Raw genomic sequence first — 21,325 nt, 5'->3', positions numbered from 1 at the left:
ATAAAATTATTAGCTTTGAGTTTCATAAAACCTCCCCAAATAAAACCATAAAAAGCTCATTATATTCACTTCCCGAGAAACACCATCGCCTCTCATATGTTACAAGTTTTAAATGAAAACAACATTCTGGTTAATTCGTAGTAGCTTTTTCTTGTTTTTTTTTTAGTAAACGCTAAATCACAATACAATAGAATCACATTTAAAAAATAAATTATATACAAATTCGTAGACAAAAACTGCGTGTGTTACATCCACAATTATCATAATAATATAACAAATACACTTTTACATAACACTCAATAACAAATACAGATCTATGATTAATATCTTACTTCACGGGTGGTTCCTCGACACGCCCCTTTTGATAGATATAGTATATCAGGCATATAACCGCCACACCAATGCCACCGCACAAGGTCGCCCAGTGGACAATATTGAGCGTTTTTAGTGTGTTAATCAATTTCTTTTTGAAAAAGGCCACCATTTCACCGTTGAGTTGAATGCCCTGAGAAATAATTAGGTTAAAAAAAGTATTGTTAATATAAATTACTTTCAAACGTGGTGAATATAACTAACCTCTTCAACCCAAATAGAGGGCATCAAAACTGTGGGTAAATTTTCGGTGATGCCTATACGATTGATGCTCTTTAAGAACATATTAAACTGAACCCTTTTACCGCCTCGTAAAGGTGTGCCCGTCAGCTAATGAAATATTCACACTTTGAAGATTTTTCTAGATCCAATAAACATATTTAAATATATCTTACCGACTGCACATCCACAAAAGTCTGATGCTTTTTTGCATCTGGCTTAAGGCCTCGAATCATCTTTCGGTACTCGTTCGAGGCGCCCAACATATGAGGCAATGTTAAAATCACAGGGGCATCTATACAAAGATAACAATAAAAATATATATTACTTTAAAAACACATTATGAAGCAGACTCCTTGATTTGCATAACCAGCTCCTTGAGCTCCTCATTGCATTCCATTTTAATTATTTTGTTTACATTGTTAAAATGATTCCGAAAAACAGGATTTGCGACCTTAATCAGACTCAGCTACTCTTACAATAAATTTAATTAAATTAATTGGGAAAGAGTTAATAAGTTGCGGAAGCTTCTTAAGTCTTCTCATCACGTTTTCGTAGATCAACATTTATTTATTTACTTAACTACTTGTGATGTCTGAACCAATTTGTAAGAATTTCCTCATCCGACAAAATATTTCAAATGCTCATTACTGAAACTGTTAACTCACGTTTCGACAATTAAACAAAAAAAAAAACGTTCGTTGAAAGGAAGGCATCGCCAAAAGAATCTCAAGTTTGAAACGTGCGCGATCGGCAAACACCCAAACAAAAAAGTTTAGAAAAAAATATAATAAAAATCAAAATTAATGCTTCAATTTGTAGAGCGTTCATAGCACTTGAAAACTTCATAATGAAGAGCGGCTGATTATATCCCAAAGTGGAATGAAAGACAACACTTTTGATTTCAGATGCGCAATGCCCGCGGGGAATTTAATACAGAATGCGTAGCAAAACGTTTTTTGTTCCACGAATCTCGAGTGTTAATTAAGAAATTAAACAATCGAAGAAGATCAAAGTCAGCCCACACAGAGTCGAGATCAGATTCGGAAACTGAATCTGAATCTGCGCTTAAATCAAAGTCCTAACGAAAAGCGTTTGCAATTTGTCTGATCGAAGCTGGCGCGTGTTTATAGAGACCATTCGAGATTTTTTATATCTTTTCGGCTTATCATTTAAATTTTATTAGCTGTGTTTCTTGATGCCTTCGGTTTGCACTTCTTAAGCAGATAATTTGCATATAAAAAGCATTAAAATGCAAACTAGATCTGGCACCGAACTCCGGCACCATAATTACCATTTGATTTATAAGTGGCTGCCTTATAATTACTGAGGTAATCGACCACAACCTGATGACAGAGACGAGTGCTTTCAGAGGTGTCTTCTGGGGTAGTTCTCCTCACCAGTTAATCGCCATAAAACAAACACAAAACGTCAATAAAGGCGCTCATTTGCATAACAAAATACGAAGAGCAAAAATTGTCAAAAAATATTCGAAATATTTCCGGTTTCCCTGCGTATTTTATCAAGTTCTACCAAACTTAAAGTTCGTTGCTTGAGTCTTTGGATTATTTTTAGTCGTGACCATATGGTTGGTAGTTCCCCAATGCTCCATTTAATGATAAAGTTTATATAAAACTGATCAAACAATCGTTAACATTTGAGTTAAGTGTTCGCAAAATATAAAATCAAAAACAAACAGTTAAATAACTTAGCAATCAACAGAAATAAAATGCAAATTAAATTAAATCATCAATATTTAGTATAAAAACAAAATAGTGATGATGGCTGAATAAGTCTCTAATTAAATTATTTATACTGAACCCAATTTCTAAGAATCAAATTTAGAGGGGATTTTAAAAAAGATAGATATCTGGGAATCATTGTTTACAGTTTTATTTGTAGATACGAATAATAAAATAAATATAAATTCTACGTTGTTTTCAAAATAAATATGTTTATGATAAATTTGAACTTGAGTATTTTTCCAATTAACTGATAAATATTTTGATATTTGTATTTCTTCCAGTGGCGTATTTTTTTTATTCGCTTTTTAATGTAGAGCGGCGATATGAAATTCTTTGATATGTATAATTTATGCAAATTTTTTGATATGCTAATGCTGTTTGTACTGTGAAATAACATGAGGAACTGAAGATAAGCGGAAGATAACATAACTGAAGTCAAAACAAACATATGTTTAACATTCTTGTCTGGTTGTCTGTAAATTTGACATACTTATCTGTATCTTTTACGGAAGCCAAACATTTAAACTTGTAAACCTAATTTGATCTTTATCCACTGCTTAAAAAATTCTATAGATATGAATATTATTATGATCACTCACCTAAACAGGTGGTCAAATCCAAGGCACCTGCATAGAGGCATCCATTTTTCCGTTTAATCACATTCGCCAATTTGTCAACGCAAAAACATTCGTTGTCATGTTCCGGTCCAATGTCGTTGATAAAGTTCTCGCCGATGGAGTAACGATATCCAGGTATTCCCTGGTACTGAATATCCGTCTGGTAGAATAGTTCCACCGATCTACAGATATCCGCACTGAAGATGTACATGGAATCTCCTCGCTGTCGAAATGGTGGATAGGCGGAGGCATCGGTTCCATTGATCTGGTTGCAAACGGAGGTCTCACCCTCTGTGCTGGCATTTAGCCAAACCTGCAGATTGTGGTTATCATCCAGTTTCTGGATCTCCAAAACCCTCATTGGATCCCCTTTTCCAGTGTGCACTTCATAGACTTCATGTCCAGATCCATTTTTCTGTGGAACAGGCGATAAGATATTATTATTAATTTCTCGGAGGGGTCCTGTTTATTCAATTATACTCACATGTCCAAAGAATGAGAAGGCCAAGCTGCCATCGCTTTGCTCTCTGATGGTCTTCGACCCACTTTCCTTGATCTGGTTACAAATAGCTTTAGCAATCCCCTGCGGATTGATGCAGAAACGCACTCCATCGAACAGATATTCCCTCACTGAGGTGCTAACAAACATCGATCTTGGGTCGTTAAATACCGCCTTAAGATTGGCATTTAAATGCACCAGTAGTAAAGCCAAGCCAGGGTCATTTTCAGAGATTTGCAGAACAGACTGAAAGAAATATCCGTTTTTAGAAATATATATCGTAAATTGACGAATACGCAGCGAGCTATGACCAAAGCTAAAGGGCAAGGCAAAAAGTTTAGTGATTAAAATTATTTGAAAAGCATTAGCATTAACAGGCGGGGCGGTCAGCCATAAATTAGTAGCAAAGCACAAGCTCAAATTTGTTATTATTAATTATGTTTTGCGTTTGATGTGTGTGAAAATAGACGTTTCCAATCACTCGGTTTTCAGCTGCCGTTTCCATTGATTTCTCCTCGCAAGTCGCCGGACCGTATCGACAATTTATCAAAATATTTACATAGACGAGAGAAACCCAAGGTGAATGCCAATCAAAATTTTGCTGTTCTACGTCTGATGTGGATGATCTTGACTTTGGCAGTTTGAAGTTATCAGTTTTGAGTAGCAGATGCGCCAAATTGCAATTATTTTAATTAAACAGTTGCGAAGCTGTCAGGAGATCTGAAAAGCTGGTCAACTTACTTTGACACCATCGACAATGCTGATTATGATGCCATGTACCCAGCTAAAGGGCGCTATAAATTAATGTGTAATTAAAATCTATTCTTTGTTTTTATTTATTTATAGTTTCTGTATTAAAGGAAGCGCCCTATTTTTTATGGTAGTGCTCAGATTAATTTACAAATTGCAATTTATCAATCCAAAGCTCATATGTATCAATTAAAGTTAAAATCTGTTCCAGTAAATTAATATGAGTAGCTATTCCGATCTTGACCTAACCCAGTCCCATAACTGTTAAGTCAACACAATCGGCGCAATAAATCAGCAATAAAAAATATCATTAGCTTAATGGCTTATAAACTGTCCATCCGAAAGATTCCCCTATATCCAATGACGCACGTCTGGGGTAAAATCATAATTAATAAACAATGAACTGAGAACGGTAAATAAAAGGAATAATAATCGATGGTCCAAAAGCAGAACAAAGACAAACAGAGCCGAGCGATGTTTATCGTCCATGGGAGAACCATGAAAAGCCATTACCATTAAGTTAAATCTACCAAGGCATGCTAGTGGGAAAATGTAAGCTTAATTAAGGTATCAAAAACTGAAAAGCCGAATTTGTTGGGCTTCCATTGTCAGATAGACCATCACCAGTTGGGAGGGTAACGCATTCAATTAAATTAGTAGTGGATAAAATTACTTTACGTTTCCCTCGAATACGTTCCATCAATCGTTTCAGGACTCGTACTCCCGGAGTTTGATTCAATCGGGAGTTCAGCCTATTGGCAAAACCCTGAAAGATATCTGTGATTTCTCTTTCGAATACTTGTAAAAATGCCTGTAAATTTATTTATAAAGTTGTCATTTATGGGTTGTAAATTAATGTTCAAGTAACGATTTGTTCTTTTTTTATATTTAAACTTACGTTCATGTGCATATTTAGCGCCACAATGCGGTCATCTTGGGTGTATGGAGCCGAGGCATCGGCATCGAAATCAAAGTGAACATTTTGCACGTATGAAATTTTTGAGCCATCCCTTGAAAAGTGCTTAACTTTCTTCTGACGGAACTGCCTAAAAATGAAATAAATTAAATATTGAATTTATTTGATGTCTTATTTTAACTCACTTGTACACATAGGGTCCTATTTCCTCTACTATCGGTATGGCACCTTGTTGTATCCTATCCGGATTGGTCACGTTAAATATGTACACTTTGAAGTTCAATGGCTGCGGCAGGTTAACAAAACGCTTATATTGTTCCGAACCATCTGCTATTATAACGCTCTGCAAAGACAAAAAATAGTTAAAACTTATTATGGTTTATAAATTATTCATAAGTTTTAATAAGAACCACACTGATCAGTTTTTAAATAAGCTTAAAACTATCAAAGTCATTTTTACTACCTTTGATAAACAATCCTAAAACAGTGTCTTTTAATTTGATAAGTCATACAGGTTTTTTCCTTCTATTTATTTTCCATAAGCTAAATTATATTAATATTTATTAGACCACAATTTAGGGTTGTTTATCACGCGACTAAACTTCGTATTTATGACATTTAATGGCGCCGTCGTCATAAAAATCAAATCAAAAATATCAGCATCGATATCAAACTGAAGCTTAGCTTAACCTGTTTTCGTTTGAAATATTTCTCTCCACATTGCAACTCCTATTGTTTTTTCTTTATATTTTATAATTATCAACAGACACAGAAGATCAATGACCAAGTGAAAAATTTGCTTTGATTTTGAATTTTATCAAAACAATACAATTAATTATGGTGGAATTCTGTTTTTCGACCGAAAAAATATTCCCATACCCAAAAAAACCCTTGCTGTTAACCTTCCAATTTAATTTTTACAACCCAGTAGACAGAAAATTATTTACAATTCACACAAACAAAACCAAAAAAATTGGCAAAACATGAAAAGGCCCACCAAAAAAACATAAATAAAAGTCTAAAACAAGTTCAAAACATGGTCAGCAATATAATTTTACGGTCTGCCCCTCGCACTTGATACAATTGAAGAATTGTCAAAAAAGGTACACAAAAATCTGGCTATATATCTATATGACTAAGGCAGATTCCAAGGTCAATGCACACGCTGTTCGGTTCAGCTCAGCATATCGAAGAGCATACAAAACGTTTGATTAACCTCAAGAGCCAAAGAGAGGCTCAGACGATGGCTGACAATGGCCCAAAATTCATTCAGAAAAAAAATACAAATAATTGTTGCGAAATAGAGCGGTTTTGGCAAAGCGACAGGCAAAAGCGAAACGTGTTTACAATTTTAATTTTGCCTCAGATTCGATTGAGGACAAGAATGTGCTGGGTCAACGAGGCGTGAGCTTTACTTTTAACTCTTCAGAGAAATCATAATACTAAAACGTTGGTTAAATTATGCAATGCAAACTAACCTAAAAAATTGATTATCTCAAATTTATTATTAAATGAAATTTAAAATTCATAATCTACAGAAACCAAAATTAAACTTAGATGGCCCAAAAAGTGGTTCGATTGTTTGGCATTGCTGACGGGCAAAATTGCACAACATTTTGTGTTGGCCATCGAATAGACTTCAATTGCTTTGAATTTCAATTTCGATTCATGACTCGTTTTTTTTTTGGCCATATGTTTTCATTTCGGTGGCGCCTGCATTTGAATTCCAAATAGAAATGGTTAATGTGCAAGGGAGAGACCACCTTCAAGTTGAAGGTCCCCCGACTTCGAGGGTATTTTGGCCATTCTAGATTGGATCTCCAACGCGTACACACGGAAGTTCATTGCTAACGATGGCTCGTAAAGTGGGTTTTGCAGCCCAACAGCGTTATGGGTGGCAAACAAAGTTCCAGGGGCAGAGCCACAAAAAAGGGCAATTAACTTGGCTTGGCTACAACAATTAAAAAAACAACAAGCGGCGACCAAAAAGATAAAACTTTGTGTTAGCATTCTAATTACAATAAAAAACAAAACCTTAGCTCAAAGTCAACCCAAGTACTTCTAGTTGCCTTGGCAATGAGCGCCGAAGATGTCACGCTTGATTCAGCGATGGGAAACGAACTTGGCAAAATCTGAATAAAAAGCAATCTAAGTTCAATGAGTTATAATGTTTTTAACCTTATTATTTGGAAGAAAGCATTTAATTGCAAAATATGGGTCAACCATATCAAACAGTTTGTTTATGATTGTTTTTATGATTGTTGTACAAATCTTCAATAATATTTTAAGTGCTCCCATCAAACCTTGCTGGTCAACAAGCCCAATGTCACGCTTTTAAACTTGGTCATAAATAAAATGCGATGAAGGACTAGAACACGCATCGTAATTTAAGTGTTTGTTTTTGGCTCTAATGGCTTGGAAAACCCAATAATAATAAAGTGCATTTGACTAGCAAATTAATTCGTACACCTCGTGGCATTTCAATTGCATTTGACATTCGGATGGAGCGTGACCCAAGGGATCGGTTCTGTAATACCATTCCAACTAGATGTAATTATTTCATGTCATATTCTGATACATATAAGCGAAACAAGATTGTATTTCACTTGTTGGCTCAACAATTAAACTTGTGGAAAGCGATGGTTTGAGAACAGACAGCCGGTGGGTTATATGACCAGCGATGTAATTATTGATAGGATGGATAATTTCGGTTTGTCGTGCAATTCCCTGTGTCGCAACTTTGTAGATCGGAATCGTCTGATTTCGATTCTTTTGAATAATAAATGTCAACGGTCGTTCAGATGTTGTAGTAAATAAAGAAGAAATATTATTAAGGAAATTATTAAGGAAACCACTTTTTGATTTGCCAAATCAGTTGTATCAATAAATATGCAAGTTTATCAAACCGGTTCTATATTCCTAACGTACTTTTAGTCAACATTCTACTTGTATCATTTAAAAAATCTGATTCATTACTTTGCTCTTTGAACCTTCTTTGACTCATCGCTACTCTTACTAACTATAATTCTTTGTAACTCATTCCAAATCTCTATGCGGCTTTCGATTTGCCACTTCTCAGTCGCAAAAAGTCAACAATGGAATCATTATTTCGCCTTTATTTGTTCAGTGAGAAAAAATATCTTTGTGAACTTTGTATCTTAATATTGACTTAGAAACTTTGGCAAGTTTCTAATGAAAGGCGGGGATTGTCAGCTCAAAATGAATAAATTTGCTGTGCTTCAATGAACCACAGAGTTTTATGGTGTCTACTTTCTTCTTAAGTTTTTGATAACTTAGATTATAAATCGTTGTGCTGTTTTCCAACAGTTTTGCAATTTTTTACCCACTTCAAAATTAAAAACTCGTTTCCCTTATAAAAACTATCAGAGGATTGAGCCCAAGGCCACATCTTCAACAGTTTTCTTACAAAATATTTGAGTTTCGCATGATTCTTGTTAACCTTCTTGATTCGGGGAGCTTACCTGCTCGACCTTTTTGTGCACCATGTTGGGAAAGAGAATCCAACCGCAGTAGCCGCCCAAAGCGGCCACGCAGACGCCCAGGGCGCTAACTATTAGTGACCAGTGTATCATTTTCTCGGAGACGATCGATGGATGGAGTCTACGGAGATGAGCCGAGACCCATTTATCGGTCTACCTCTCTTTTCTCGATCAAAACGCCGGCAACAGGTATGGAATATTTTTGTTGTTTTTTTTTCGTTTTTTTTTTTTTGGATCGTGCGGAGCTTTGGCCTGACCTACGTCAAGTGAGAGCCAGAGTTGTTGGGGTGTCGATGTTGTTGTTGTGCGCCGAGACAAAGCGCACTATTTATAAGATACCCGTTTTGGGGCTTTTTTTTAGGTGTTTGTTATATATAATTTTGAAATAAACAAGTTGCCGAATACGATGCGACGCGGCCGCTTGGCTGCTGGCTCTTACTATATCTTATTATGTCCCTTATAGTAAGAGCAACAACTGTATTCGTACATATGTATGCAGGTTTTTAAGTACGAAAACGGGTTTGGCTGTAGTGTTGCAGTGAAAGCTTTTTTCCGCCATCAGCTGGTATAATTAAAATATTTTTGTTAATTATATTTGCGTTTTTGCTTAATTGGGTCGAGTCACAACTTCACACGCGCCAAAGGAGTAGCTTTTTTCACATTCGGTCTTCTCCATTGAGGCATCGCCGGCCAAATGACAATGGTGGTTAATGGTGGCACATATTTATTTCGTTCTCGGTTAACGTAAGCGAACTTGGCCGGAAAATGGTGGGCGGCTTTCGATTGCGATAAAAATCAGGTGCCCATTCAAATTAATGGCCGCACGCGAACGCGGAAAATGGGGGAAACTTCCGCCCCAAAGCGAAATGATTCAGCAGAACAACACTTTAATTTCCAGCGTACTAGTACAATTAAGTGGAAGCCCTAAGTGCGAATTTTTATCGAGATTTTCTTGGAAGTGCGTTTGTGTTTTAAGACCGGAGATCCAACCGCTCGGAACAACCGTGTACGACTGGCAGAGTTCAGGCGAAGCTGCGATGACAACGCTTTGACTTATGGCTTTCGGCATCCAGTAGTAGGTTGTAGTTTTATTTTTGGTAAAAAAAAGCCCTAAGCCAACCGATCGCAGAGAGCCAAGAGTTAAAGAGCGCATGCGCAACGCTCCTCGAAACTTTTGTGCAGGGCTTTTCATTTAGTTTTCGTGCCGTTGACGAGCAACTCATTTGCAGTTAGTTTTGCTCGACTTTTTTATCTGCTTTTGTAATATTTCTTTACATTTTTATTTCACTTAAGTTATGGATAAGCCACTCATTAGCAAATTAGTGCAAGTCTTTTTGGTTTGCCACTTTTTTGCTATATTTGTTTTGACCTAATCGGAAATTCCAAAGTTTCTGGTTTCTTTGGGGGTTGATAGGAGATGACCCTGCAAAATAACAGAATATATTGTCTTATCTGGCATCACATAGTTCTAATGATGCACTCTGTTTAATTGATGTGATCTGGGAATAGATTGGAGTTATAAAGGTTATTAATCAGCTGGCTTTGAATAAATTGTCGTGGTCTTAAAAGGTCAACATGGTGATTCTTTTATATAATTCCTTTGGGGTTAAACATATACACAAAAGCAATTTTTTGATGAAGAAGAACAAGAAAAAATATTTTTGGCTTATGTTTTTTATTAAATTAAATTTAATTTAAATGTAAATTTTAGTTTTAACCCCCCATCACCCCTTAATATTTTTAAAGCTTATTCGCACTCTTTTCTTCAACTCTTAAGTTGAAGAGCTCTTCTTTTCTCTTTGAAGTTGGCGTGGGTGCAAAACACCTCCTCTGGTGACCACTATTTTTTTGGACAAACGCATTAACAGGTTTTTGGATTGCTGTGCGTGCCGTGAAATTTATATGTAAAAACTTGTAAGACAACAACAAAGGCAAAAAAACAATAGCGATTGGACTCGACTGCGGGTGAAGCTTTTGTTGAACTTGACACGATTGTTGCCCATTCAGTTTTCGGTGTGGTTTTTGTTATTATACCCGTTACTTGTAGAGTAGCAGGGTATATTGTATTTGTTGAAAAGTATGAAACAGGTCATAATTTGTATTTTGGTAAATTTGCCGAAACTGGGTTGCAATGCTTAACCGATCTACAGTTTTAGGTTCGCTTGGTGTCCAAAATTAAATATTCGTTCAAAAACCTAAAAGCTAAAATGACAGGTTTTTGAAACAGAAGTACCAGAAATGCCTAGAAGGTGGCTGGAACAATCCTCAATATATCCGAGTTTCAAACCCTGGCGCTGATCACTAGACAAGTTTCGAACCACGGCTTGGATTGTAGAGCCACTTCCTTGCATTCATGTTCGCCTGGTGATTGATTTCTGACACCAGGCAAATATAATTTATAGTAGGTCACTAAAATTGAAATACACTTCCTAAGCGTTTCGTTTTGCCTTTCCGTCTTTCCTTTCGTCGATAAATAATTTCGAGTTAGTTTTTGGCAATTGACAAAATACAGATACGTGGATACAATAAATTTGTTTGAAATGTGTAGAAATTTGCATGTTTTAATACTCAAGTTTTAATTTGAATGTATGCCATTTTGTTATCAGATTTAGCCAAAGTAACAAGAGTAAAATCACGTGTTATTTTCCTTACATCGAGTCCCTTGCCAATTCCGTTACACTTTTTCTGACTTCGACACTCGACACTCATTTCAATTTCTTTGCAACATTTCTTTTAATTATTTTGTAGTGCGATCCAAATTTAGCCTACTTTTTCGAGAGCTTTCCCACTCCTCTGTAAAGCCTCTTGTGGATTCGTTCTCCATTTGCGTGCAGCATGTGGATATAGTAATTTAAATATTTATTGCATTTTTTTATGCAGGCAACACTTGAGGCACAAACAACCTCCGTCGGCCCAAAACTCTTTGCCTTTGTCTGACCTCAAAATTAAATTCAAATCTCGGGCAAATGGCAAGACTTGGCAGTAGGCAGTTTTACGTTCTTTTTCTCTATTTTTGCGTATTTTGCTTGTTTATTTTCCCATTGGCAAATTGATTGCACTAGTGTTTGGGTAAATGTTTTATGCAGTGGTGGAAGTAGGTCTTTTAGTTTTTAATTACAAATATAAATATATTGAATACACGAAAAGTAGAATGGTTTTATTTACTTCCAAGCCAATTTTAAACTGTTAAATTTGTAACTGCTTAGTTTGTAAGCTTAAGTTGGGGCACAGCTTAATAGACCTTTCCCATCACTAGCTATTCGTGCAAATGTTCAATGGAATGATATGAAAAACTTCACACGACAATATAAGGCAAAAAGGAACAATCAGCGAACACGAACTGGATTTATCCACACCCATCTCCTCCTCCATTTCCGTCTGTGGATTTTCCTTTGCATTGATGGCGTGCCTAGGCAATCGCAATTTATAGATAATTTGATACGAAACGTCAGACGGTCGCTCAGTCGGAAGAGTTGGATTAAAAGTGGCACAAGGACATGTTGGGTGTGTTGGGTGGTTTTCGGAATGCATTTCTAACGAATTTTCATTAGCCACCAAATTGCAAATGAATATTTGAATGCCCCGATGTGTGGGTTACTGGGGCGTATGCGTAATTCGTTCTCACGTTCCAAATACGCCCCGTGAACACTGGAATGCGCCAGAACAAAAGGGGGAAGCTTAACTGCCGCAGCAGAAAGTACGAAAAAAATGCAATTAAATGGATTAAGCAAGGGAAAAGGCTACAGTCAAATGAGGCCAACGTGAAGAAGGTTCTTCTGATTCTCTTTGCTCTTTCTCCGCTCTCTCCTCGCCTTTTGCTCGGCAGTGTTTGTTTGGCCAACAACAAACCAAAGGCAGTCACAACATTCGAGGAGCTTAGCAAAGGGGGTATACAGTGGGAAGGGGTGCAGAGCACACAAGGATTCAGCCACTCGACCGCTTATCGTCAACTGTCATCGTCTGCCAGTCTCTGAACCCCAGTGCACTGCGAGAAAAAAGTGTAAACGAACTTAAGTGCAAGTGCACTCAGTTTTACCACAAGAATTTCTTGCAAGATCTTTTGTGTAACCAGAGGGGTAAAGTAGCTATAAAATCTAAGTTATTTATAAACAAAACCTTCAATTGAATCCCCTTTCATTCGTCTGTTTTTGTAATCTGTTATTAAGAATGTGAAAATCTTATTATAAATGTTAAAATAAAAAACTGTTAAGAATAACAAAGATAATGGATATTATTTATATTCAATGTTTTCTATAAGTAATGTTTTCTGAGACAGTATTTAATTTTTTTTCTTAGTGTAGTATCTCTCCAAGGTGCACGGACATCACTCTGCATTGTTGCAAATGTGAGCGACCGATTGATGAGCATGTGACGTTCCATCCTGGCCCTTGGGTCGTCTGTCTATCTGTCTCTCCGGCTATATGTCCGCCCGACTTTCCGTCTGCTTTCCGGCCTGAAAGTGTGTCAAATAAAGTGCTAAAAGATTTATGCCCTGCACCTCCTTTTCCAGCTGGGTCGCTGCTGTCCTTCCCCTCTCCTCCCCTCTCCTTTCCACTCCTCTCCGCTCGTTCGTTCTCTCGCTGTCTATTGCTCTCAATAAGTGGCTCAAAGGACGAACGACAGCCGCTCACCGCAGGCTTAAGTGTCTCTAACTGCCAGACAGGACACCCAACTGGATATCTGCCCATATGTGTTCCTCATTTCTTGTGTGAGTCCTGTGCTGCAGTTACTGGGTTTCCCGCTTCTGGTCTTCTGTTGATGTCCTTTCGCCCAAGTCACTTTGGGGCTGGAAAATCATGTTTTCCATTTCATCTCTCGATTTCACTTGATTGTGCTCATGAATAAGCAAGGTTTCGTATGAAGTCATCTGAAGTGAGGATAATCCAGTCTAATAGACTGAACTTGATGCCTAGATGTAAGTGAAAAGTGAACAGAGTTGATACAGAACTTTGGCCTACCGATAATCATCGTGTGAATTATCCAATTTTAATGCTGTTAATATAGTGTAGAAAAAGTTGTTGGGCTAAGTAAAAAGTGTTATTTCTTCGCTAGAAATATTTAAATTCATATGACTTAATAGATGTACTACCATAACCTAGCAAAAACGTTCCTTTTACCAGAATGTTCTAGTTTATCGAAATAACGCTTATTGCCAACACTTTGTTCCCTCCCTTTGATGAGGTCTTAACGAGCGAAAATTAAATTGATTTAGCTGGCAATTTCCAAACACGCAGCCTTCGCAGCTCACAGTAGTGCCAAAAAATGAATTATTGCGCACTAAGATTTCGCCACCTTCCTATTGCGCTACACCAACCTCGCAACCCTCCCTTCGCCCCCACTGTGACACACAGATACACAGACCTACAAAAGGGCCGCAGGGCCGTAGTACTTTCCTCCCCCTCCCCGCGCTCGCCGATGTCCTTCGCTCTGCAGTCCAGGGACGCGCTTGAAAAGGCATGAAAATCGTAAAAAAAAAACGTGAAATCCAAAACGCTGCAGAGACGCTGGAGGCCGAAAGGAAATCAGGCGGCTGGCGAGGACCTCCAACTAAATACAATGAGGCGCGAACTGGGAAAAACCCCTTACCAATCTAGCCACCCACCAAGCGAACATCACGCATACGCCGCCTTCGCCTCGGGTACCTAACAGAAATATCACGCATACGCCGCGTTGCAGCAGCGAAATCAAAACATAAACCCAAATCGAGTGACTGCATCGGGTTTTCCTGAGCGCGTGACCAAAACAGAGAGAGCGGGAGAGGGAGAGAGCGCGCCGAGAAAGGCTTTCTCTCACTCACGAAGGAGTTTCCCCGTCATCATCACGATGAACATGAATGCGACGTCGTGTGCCAGTTGGAAATTGCATTTTCCTTCAGTTCTGTTTCAGTTTCGAGTCCGTGCAGTCGTGTTGGCCGGAGTGAAAAGCTCGGGGGAAAACTTGCAAAGAGGAAAAAAAAAAACAAACAAGCCGAGGAAATAGAAATAGAGAAAAGTAAATAAGCAAACAAGTGCAGTTTGGTTTGGGAGAGTGTGAACGGAAAAAGGGAGATTAATCCCTCGGACCGAGCATAGATACCTACATTTTGGTGGTCCCAAAAAGCAAACAACGGACTGTTTGGAGTGTTTGGAGTGCTGAAAAAAAACAGCGAGAAACTCTGAAGTAATCGCAACAATGTCGACGCTACCCTTTCTCTTGAGTGTCGCCGACGAGCTGGACAACATCCACTCGCAGTCCTACATGGACGACTTCGGACTGGGCTTCCATCCGCATCGGCAGTACTACCGCACACCCACTATCCAGCTCTCCCTGCCCGCCAGCACCGACTGGACGGGATCGGGTCGCGATTGGTCCCAGGCGGCGGGCAACAGGCACACTCGCTACCGCAGCTACAAGTTCTACGACGACTCGCAGAACAACCTGGAGGAGGAGGAGCCGCCGGCGGAGGAGCCGCTGCCCAGGGAGCAGGGGGATCTGCCGCAGCAGCTGGCGGTTCAAGCGGACAGCCAAACGATATCGGCGGCCCAGCCGTCGAGTGCCACTGCAACCACAACTGCCACCAACCGCAAGGGTCTGGGCATGGTCAACTCCCACTCCCACGACGTGGGCGTGGGTGGGCTGGGTCTGAATCTCAAGGCCGGCGAGGAGGAGGACGACGAGAACATCGATCGCACGGTGCGTATGTACAACCTGTCAAAGAAGTGCTGCAAGAACTACTATCGCCATGCCCTGGAAACCGGACCCGGCGCCAGTGGCAAGGTGAAGTGCAGCAACCTGCGCTCCGAGAGCCACAAGTCGAGCTCCAGCTCGGAGGAGAGCCTCCAGAAGATACCCTCGCCCATTGAGTTCCTCACCTGCTTCCTGGTGAAGAAGTCGCGCACCCCCAAGGGCAATGTGCCCGTGGGCCAGCCGCTGAAGAAGACATAGAACACGGCCCGGCTGCTGCCAGCAGCGATGTCCGCCAGGACCTCCACCATCAGCTCCACGGCCACCAGTGGAGCGGTGACCAATGCGACCACGGACACGGACACCACGACTTCGAAGCGGCGGAGCAACTGCTTCTGAATGTTGGCCGGAGTCGGAGTGGTTTGTGGCCAGGCCTGGCGTTGGCTCCAGCGATGCGGGGAGCTCCCCAGCTCGGAGCCCGCCTCGCTGCCATCCACGCGTCTGGGCAGGATCGCCTACTAGGCTAGGACTAGGCCACTCATCCGACTCCGATTCGCGGTCAGGGAATAGAATGCGGTTGCTGTTTTTCGACGAAGCGTATGGTATTTGATTTAGCATGGAAAAAACCTCTGGCTTGAATATTTATGAAATGCATCGAAAAGATTTTGCAATTCGCAATTAGGAAAAAGTAGGGCAACTTTTAGGGCTCTTCTTTTTAGGAATTTTATATTTGCAGCATAACGTAAATTTTAAATTAACATTTAGTTGTAAACCAATAACTTTTTTCATATTCACGATGTTTTTCAAAGTTATTTACCTTAAATCACCATGATTTCCCAAGTTTCCTGTTGAACAAACATTTTCTATTTTAAGTACCGCAAAGATTTTTCAACCACAATTTGCAACCAACTACAGGCCAAAAGGTAAATGAAGCTTAACGCATAAAAAAGTGTTACCAAATACGAGATTGTTTACTCGAAATATAGAATATAAATAATTAAAAACTATCCAAGCAACACCGAAAAATTTTTGCAATGAAACACACACAATTTTTAATGACAGATTTATACCAAAATAAGAAGATACCAAGAATTTGTTAAGCAAACACTTTTTATACCATTTTTTGATACCAAGCAAAAGATATAACTTATATACGAATATTATATAAAAACTGGGAAAGTTTGATTATGTCAAGGAAAGGAAATTCGAGTTGAACCAAAGCCTTTCGGCAATAGTTATGAGTCCATTTAATGTTGATTAGTTTTTAACGTACTTGAAATTCTTTCAGGGAAAATTTTGTAGACCTATTGCCATTTGAATTCTTATTTTTATAAAGCCAATTTTAATATTTTTAGACCGTCGATTTGGTATTGGTTGAGCTTGAAACTCCTACAAATTTTATAAAAGCTGTTAGCTGTTTTAAGCCAAATAAATTGCGGGCTAATTTAATAGGTCTTCTTACACACACACAACCAAAAACCAACTACACCAAAAGCAATGATTTATTTTCACACAAACACGGAAAAGTTTTGTTTTCTCCTTTTTTCCCAGCTTACTGAAAAATGTTGGCAAAAAGAAGAACATTTTCGGTGAAGCTAGGGGAACTTTTCCACAATGTCGGCAAGTGTTTGGAAAAGAGAGGGGGCTGCGGTGGGTGGGCCCTATGAAAAGTGAAACATGTTTTCAATTTCCTTTTTTCGGGGGACTGTAAACAAGTCAATAGCAAACTACGGCTAAGGACAAACACACAGAAGACCTTGGTCCCAATTTCAAATTAGTAAAAAAAAAAATAAAAGGAAACGTAAAACGTAAAAGAGATTTTGTAGCAGAATTGCAAACGGAAAAGTTTGGCGGGGCTTTCAGCCAGCTGAAACGCTGGAACACAAATATAACAGAATAAATATATATATTTATAGTTTTGTAGACAGATATTCTCTTGCGTGTTCTAAATGTATTCTAAATGTTGAAAAGAAAATATTTCAAAGGTATTTACATCTAATCAAGAAGAACATTTTATATATAAATATATGTATACTATATGTAGCCACACTGTTTGCACTTTTCAGAGTTTAGAAAGAAAACATAAAGCAAAAATACAGAAATATATCTATATATATCGCAAATCTCATAGCTTTACGGCAACATAAAATATAAATTCAAAGGTCAGCATCATATCTCTCGGATAAATGTATTATCGAAGAGCTCGAAACCGAATTCACATATACGCCACAGAAAAAGTTAATAAAAATTACATAGCTGTAGTTTGGACTAACGATTTTTGCCAGTAGCTCTTTTATCTAGATGGAAAAGCATTTTAACATAGGCCAACTTGGGGCTTCAGCCATCTAATCGACATAACCAAAGAAAGTTAGACGTTCCTCAGAACACGATCATTTGCATTGCAAAAGAAAACCTCTCGTAACTACATACTTTATCAACGAACAAGTCACTCAACACATATCATTCCAATACAATAGATTTCAGCTAAATCGTATTCAACTTGAAATTCAATAAATAAATACGGGAAAATATCTATGAAATGAAAGATGAGTTTTATATTTTCTGGATTGTTAATTACTTTTCTAAAACAAAATATTTGTTTTCCCTTGGAGGTTTTCGACATTGATAATTATAACAAAACGCCGTTTTATTGCCGACACAACTCCTCTCACATTTTGGCCCTGACAGTCGGGTATTCAAGGCCATAATGCGTCCTTCGCACAACTCTTGTCACTTGCATTAATTTTCTGTCTTGCCGCTTTTTGCGCCAACTGACACTCAAAACTGTCCGGAGGCATTTACAAATTTTCAAGTGCAAGTATGTGAGTTTTTTTTATTGTAGTGCTGACCTTTGGTGACTCATAAGGACGAGAATGAGCTGCTATAAGGTGTCCCCAGGCCATGTGCATCTCGTCCGAGGATGTGCCGTCATAAAGCTTGTCTTGGAATATAAAATACACTGCAGTGGGCGAGGTGGATGGGCAGTGAGTGAAAGGAAGTGTGTGCCAACCCAGCATGTCCACTTTCCATTTCGGTGTTTGGCGTTGTGAAGCCATTGGGTTCAATAGCACAAAACAAAAATAGAATAATAGGCCGGGCCAAGTGTTGTTTGTTGTCCTCCTGGCCTCACCTCCTCGATCCCCAATCCTGTAGAGTTTGGCCTGCACTGCTATAAATAAATCCCTCATTCGTATGCAAACAAGTGCAGCGACAGGACGAAAACGGCGAGCCTTCGCCTTCGATGGGCGTGACTGGCGGCATAATGGGCGGGCTAGGAAATGTAGTTGCAGCTCTGGATTTTGTTGAAGGTTGCCTCTGGGTATGATAGCTATCTGGATGGAAACGAGTCATTCGGGCAAATACCACCTCATTTAATATTCCGTGTGCATAAAACTACCGAATAATTGACTACACCACATTTTGTTCACTACTTAACAGTGTACGAAGGAAAGATTATTTGGTTTATTAGTAAAACAGAAGGGTAGAGTAAATCATTATTGTTATACTTTATTTATTTAAAGGGAAACTTGTTTCTCTGATACTTGTTTCCTCTGGTAAATTACCGTTTCAGCTTTTTCCGGATTGATTCACACTTCGTTGGTTTAATCCGATAAATGTTTACTTCCAATTGAAATAAAAACCATTTTTCTGACAGAATTTTATTTAAAATTTACATGAATTAAAATTTTGTCAGATTGCAATGCCAGTTATCTGTAACGACAGATGATGTCAGTTTTCAAATGTTTAGTATTATATACTATAATATAATAACAATATTTTCAAATAGTCACTAATTCAATTAGAGTATATCCGGTTCGTTTTGGGTCACTGTCTTTTTCTTTCGTCGGACTTTCTCTGGGAAAAGTTTCCCAGTTTGTTGGTTCTGTTGTGGCAACTATTATTGCGGCTGCCTTTTGGGGGCTCATTCTTTGGGCCTGGAACCTGCAACCTCCGACCTGCAGTGTTCACTTCGCATGGCCAATTACAGTTTTAAGTCCTGCCGGGCCCTCGCTGTCCTGTCTTTTTCTTCGACTTGAACTTTTCCTTTCGTTTCGTCCGCGCTTTGTATTTCTCCCCCATTATTTCCCTTTCCCCTCGAGAGGCGTCGCATTGCAGTGGCCTGTTGGCCAGGTCGACTGCACCTGCACCAGCTTGTTGCCCTTTTGTGGCTGAATGTTTAGTGTCTCGGGGGCCATTTATTGTTACACTCGACTTCACCGCCCGGCGACTTCATTTGCCACGTGAGTTGTGCACCTTATTGATTTCTTAGACTTAATTTGCTTGCCATTTAGCAGAGCATTGTTTAATAGTACGCATACGCCGCTTTTCCCGTGATTGCTTTTTATCTATTTTTATAGCACACTTTTAGCCAGATTGGTGGAAATTAATTTAATGGTTTGACAAATACGTTGTTGGTAAATTGATTTTACGAGCCAATGGAAACCAAATATTTTCTTTGATTCATATACCTTTTAAGATGAATTACTTCAAATAGTTGATATCATAATGTTATGGTTATTTCAAACTTGTTTGAAATGTTGTTCAATTTTCTTAACATACCTATAGGCTGCTTACAAAAGTGAATTAGTCTTTCTGGATCAAATTTTATATTTTGTGGATTATTATTATAATTACCATATTAAGACATTCAGAATATGCGATGTGTTTAAATGTAAATGTTAAGTAAAAAAAAAAAACGATGAATTGTTGCAAACTACTTTTAAATTTAGTGAGGCACATCCCTCTATTATTGAAATGAGGTGGAGGTTCAAGTGGGTGTGGATAGACCGCTATGCTAATGATGTTAACGATTATAGAAAGTCGTCTATTAGATAATACCCCTCACACAAGCGGTCCTAAAGAAAGTTGTGCACAGCCCACATGCCAGGGAAATTAATTCTGATTCTCAATGGACTTTTCCATAAAATTAAACAAATTAGTTGCTTGCATTGTTTTGCTTTAATTGCAAATGTATTGTTGCTGCGACAGCTGCGGCACTTCGATTGATTTCCAAATGAAACAGTTTTCCAAGTCTTACACTTAACAACACAAATTAGAATTTGCATTTTTTAGTTAAAACGTATAAGGTTTGGTAAATATTTAGGCCTAGCTCGCCTAATTTTTTAAATGAATCGAATTTCGGTTTTTTCGCTTGTCTTGGTGTGCATTATTTATAACAAAATAAATTACAATTAAATTAAATATTGTTTGTTAAAAATTTAATTTAATTATAGCTGGACAGATAAAAAAAAACACACTATCTACACTTTTTCTCCCGGAGAAGCCAAACATAAAAGAGATATTTTTCCTGGTTCTATTTGCCTGACATCTCGGATTGCGATTAAGCTTAGTCAATCTGAAAAGCAGTGTATTTTCAGATTGACTAAGCTTCATCGCAATCCGATTGAACTCGGCCGATTGCAAATGACTTTATGTACAAATACAAGCTTAAATGGCATCTAAATTACTGCCAAGCTTGTTATAATTTTATAAAATACACGCAAAATCTATTCCAGCGACAGCAATAACAACATCACCGGCCAGAACAACAAATTACAATTACAATTACTAAGGCGGTGGGTTTGGCCCACTGAAATCGATGATTGTGTTTTGTTATGGGCATGAGTTTTATAAAGTGGGGATGGTAGGTTAGGCCCATAAATGTTCACTGATGTCGCGCCATTTCATCGCTTATATGCGTTTATGTTTTTGGTGCTTTTATCGACAAATCTGCTGTGCAAATTCGTTCAAAATTTTACAAATTGCCCTTTTGTCATGACAAACTCAATCCCCCTTTTATGTTTCTGTATCTATAGATTGTGTTCCTGTAATCCACGTATCGCTGCTGATTTGTATCTTGTAGCGGATTAAATTGAAAAAGCACAACGTTCAAAGCCAAATTTGGTCAAAAAGTGAAAAGAATTTTTTGTTTGAATTTCCGCTAAAGAAATGTCTCTGTTTTTTTGGCTTTGTTTGGTGCCTGAAGCTTTAAATTTTTTTTTTCAATTTAAAAGCGGAAACGTGCCGTAATTAAGCAAAAACTT

The 21,325-nt window shown here is 38.3% G+C and overlaps 3 protein-coding genes across 10 annotated transcripts in view; 2 read left to right on the top strand and 1 right to left on the bottom strand.

The window, feature by feature from the left end:
* LOC108096223 (hyalin) overlaps window positions 1-21,325 on the top strand; it is a 48,854-nt gene that overhangs the window by 9,502 nt on the left and 18,027 nt on the right. The window lies entirely within an intron of this gene.
* On the bottom strand, window positions 131-9,693 carry LOC108096224 (sensory neuron membrane protein 2). 2 transcript variants are annotated; one of them, XM_017197616.2, is made up of 9 exons: window positions 8,601-9,692; window positions 5,304-5,461; window positions 5,101-5,248; window positions 4,876-5,013; window positions 3,438-3,698; window positions 2,936-3,368; window positions 768-886; window positions 577-702; window positions 131-505 (listed from the first exon to the last, which is right to left on the bottom strand). In XM_017197616.2, the coding sequence occupies exons 1-9, from the start codon at window positions 8,709-8,711 to the stop codon at window positions 329-331; spliced, it is 1,671 nt and encodes a 556-aa protein (XP_017053105.1). In that variant the 5' UTR covers window positions 8,712-9,692; the 3' UTR covers window positions 131-328. The 2 variants fall into 2 exon arrangements, with proteins under 2 accessions (XP_017053105.1, XP_017053107.1); XM_017197618.2 differs by lacking the exon at window positions 4,876-5,013 and having other exon boundaries at window positions 8,601-9,693.
* On the top strand, window positions 12,169-16,288 carry LOC108096228. Its single transcript, XM_017197622.2, has one exon. It carries the CDS (start codon window positions 14,790-14,792, stop codon window positions 15,540-15,542), a length of 753 nt encoding a protein of 250 aa, XP_017053111.1. The 5' UTR covers window positions 12,169-14,789; the 3' UTR covers window positions 15,543-16,288.

The sequence above is a fragment of the Drosophila ficusphila genome, unplaced genomic scaffold (assembly GCF_018152265.1).
Source record: "Drosophila ficusphila isolate 14025-0441.05 unplaced genomic scaffold, ASM1815226v1 contig_106, whole genome shotgun sequence".
In the NCBI taxonomy this organism is placed as follows: domain Eukaryota; kingdom Metazoa; phylum Arthropoda; class Insecta; order Diptera; family Drosophilidae; genus Drosophila; species Drosophila ficusphila.
The sequence above is the reverse complement of the archived record's forward strand: the minus strand, read 5'-3'. Positions and strand labels throughout refer to the sequence as shown.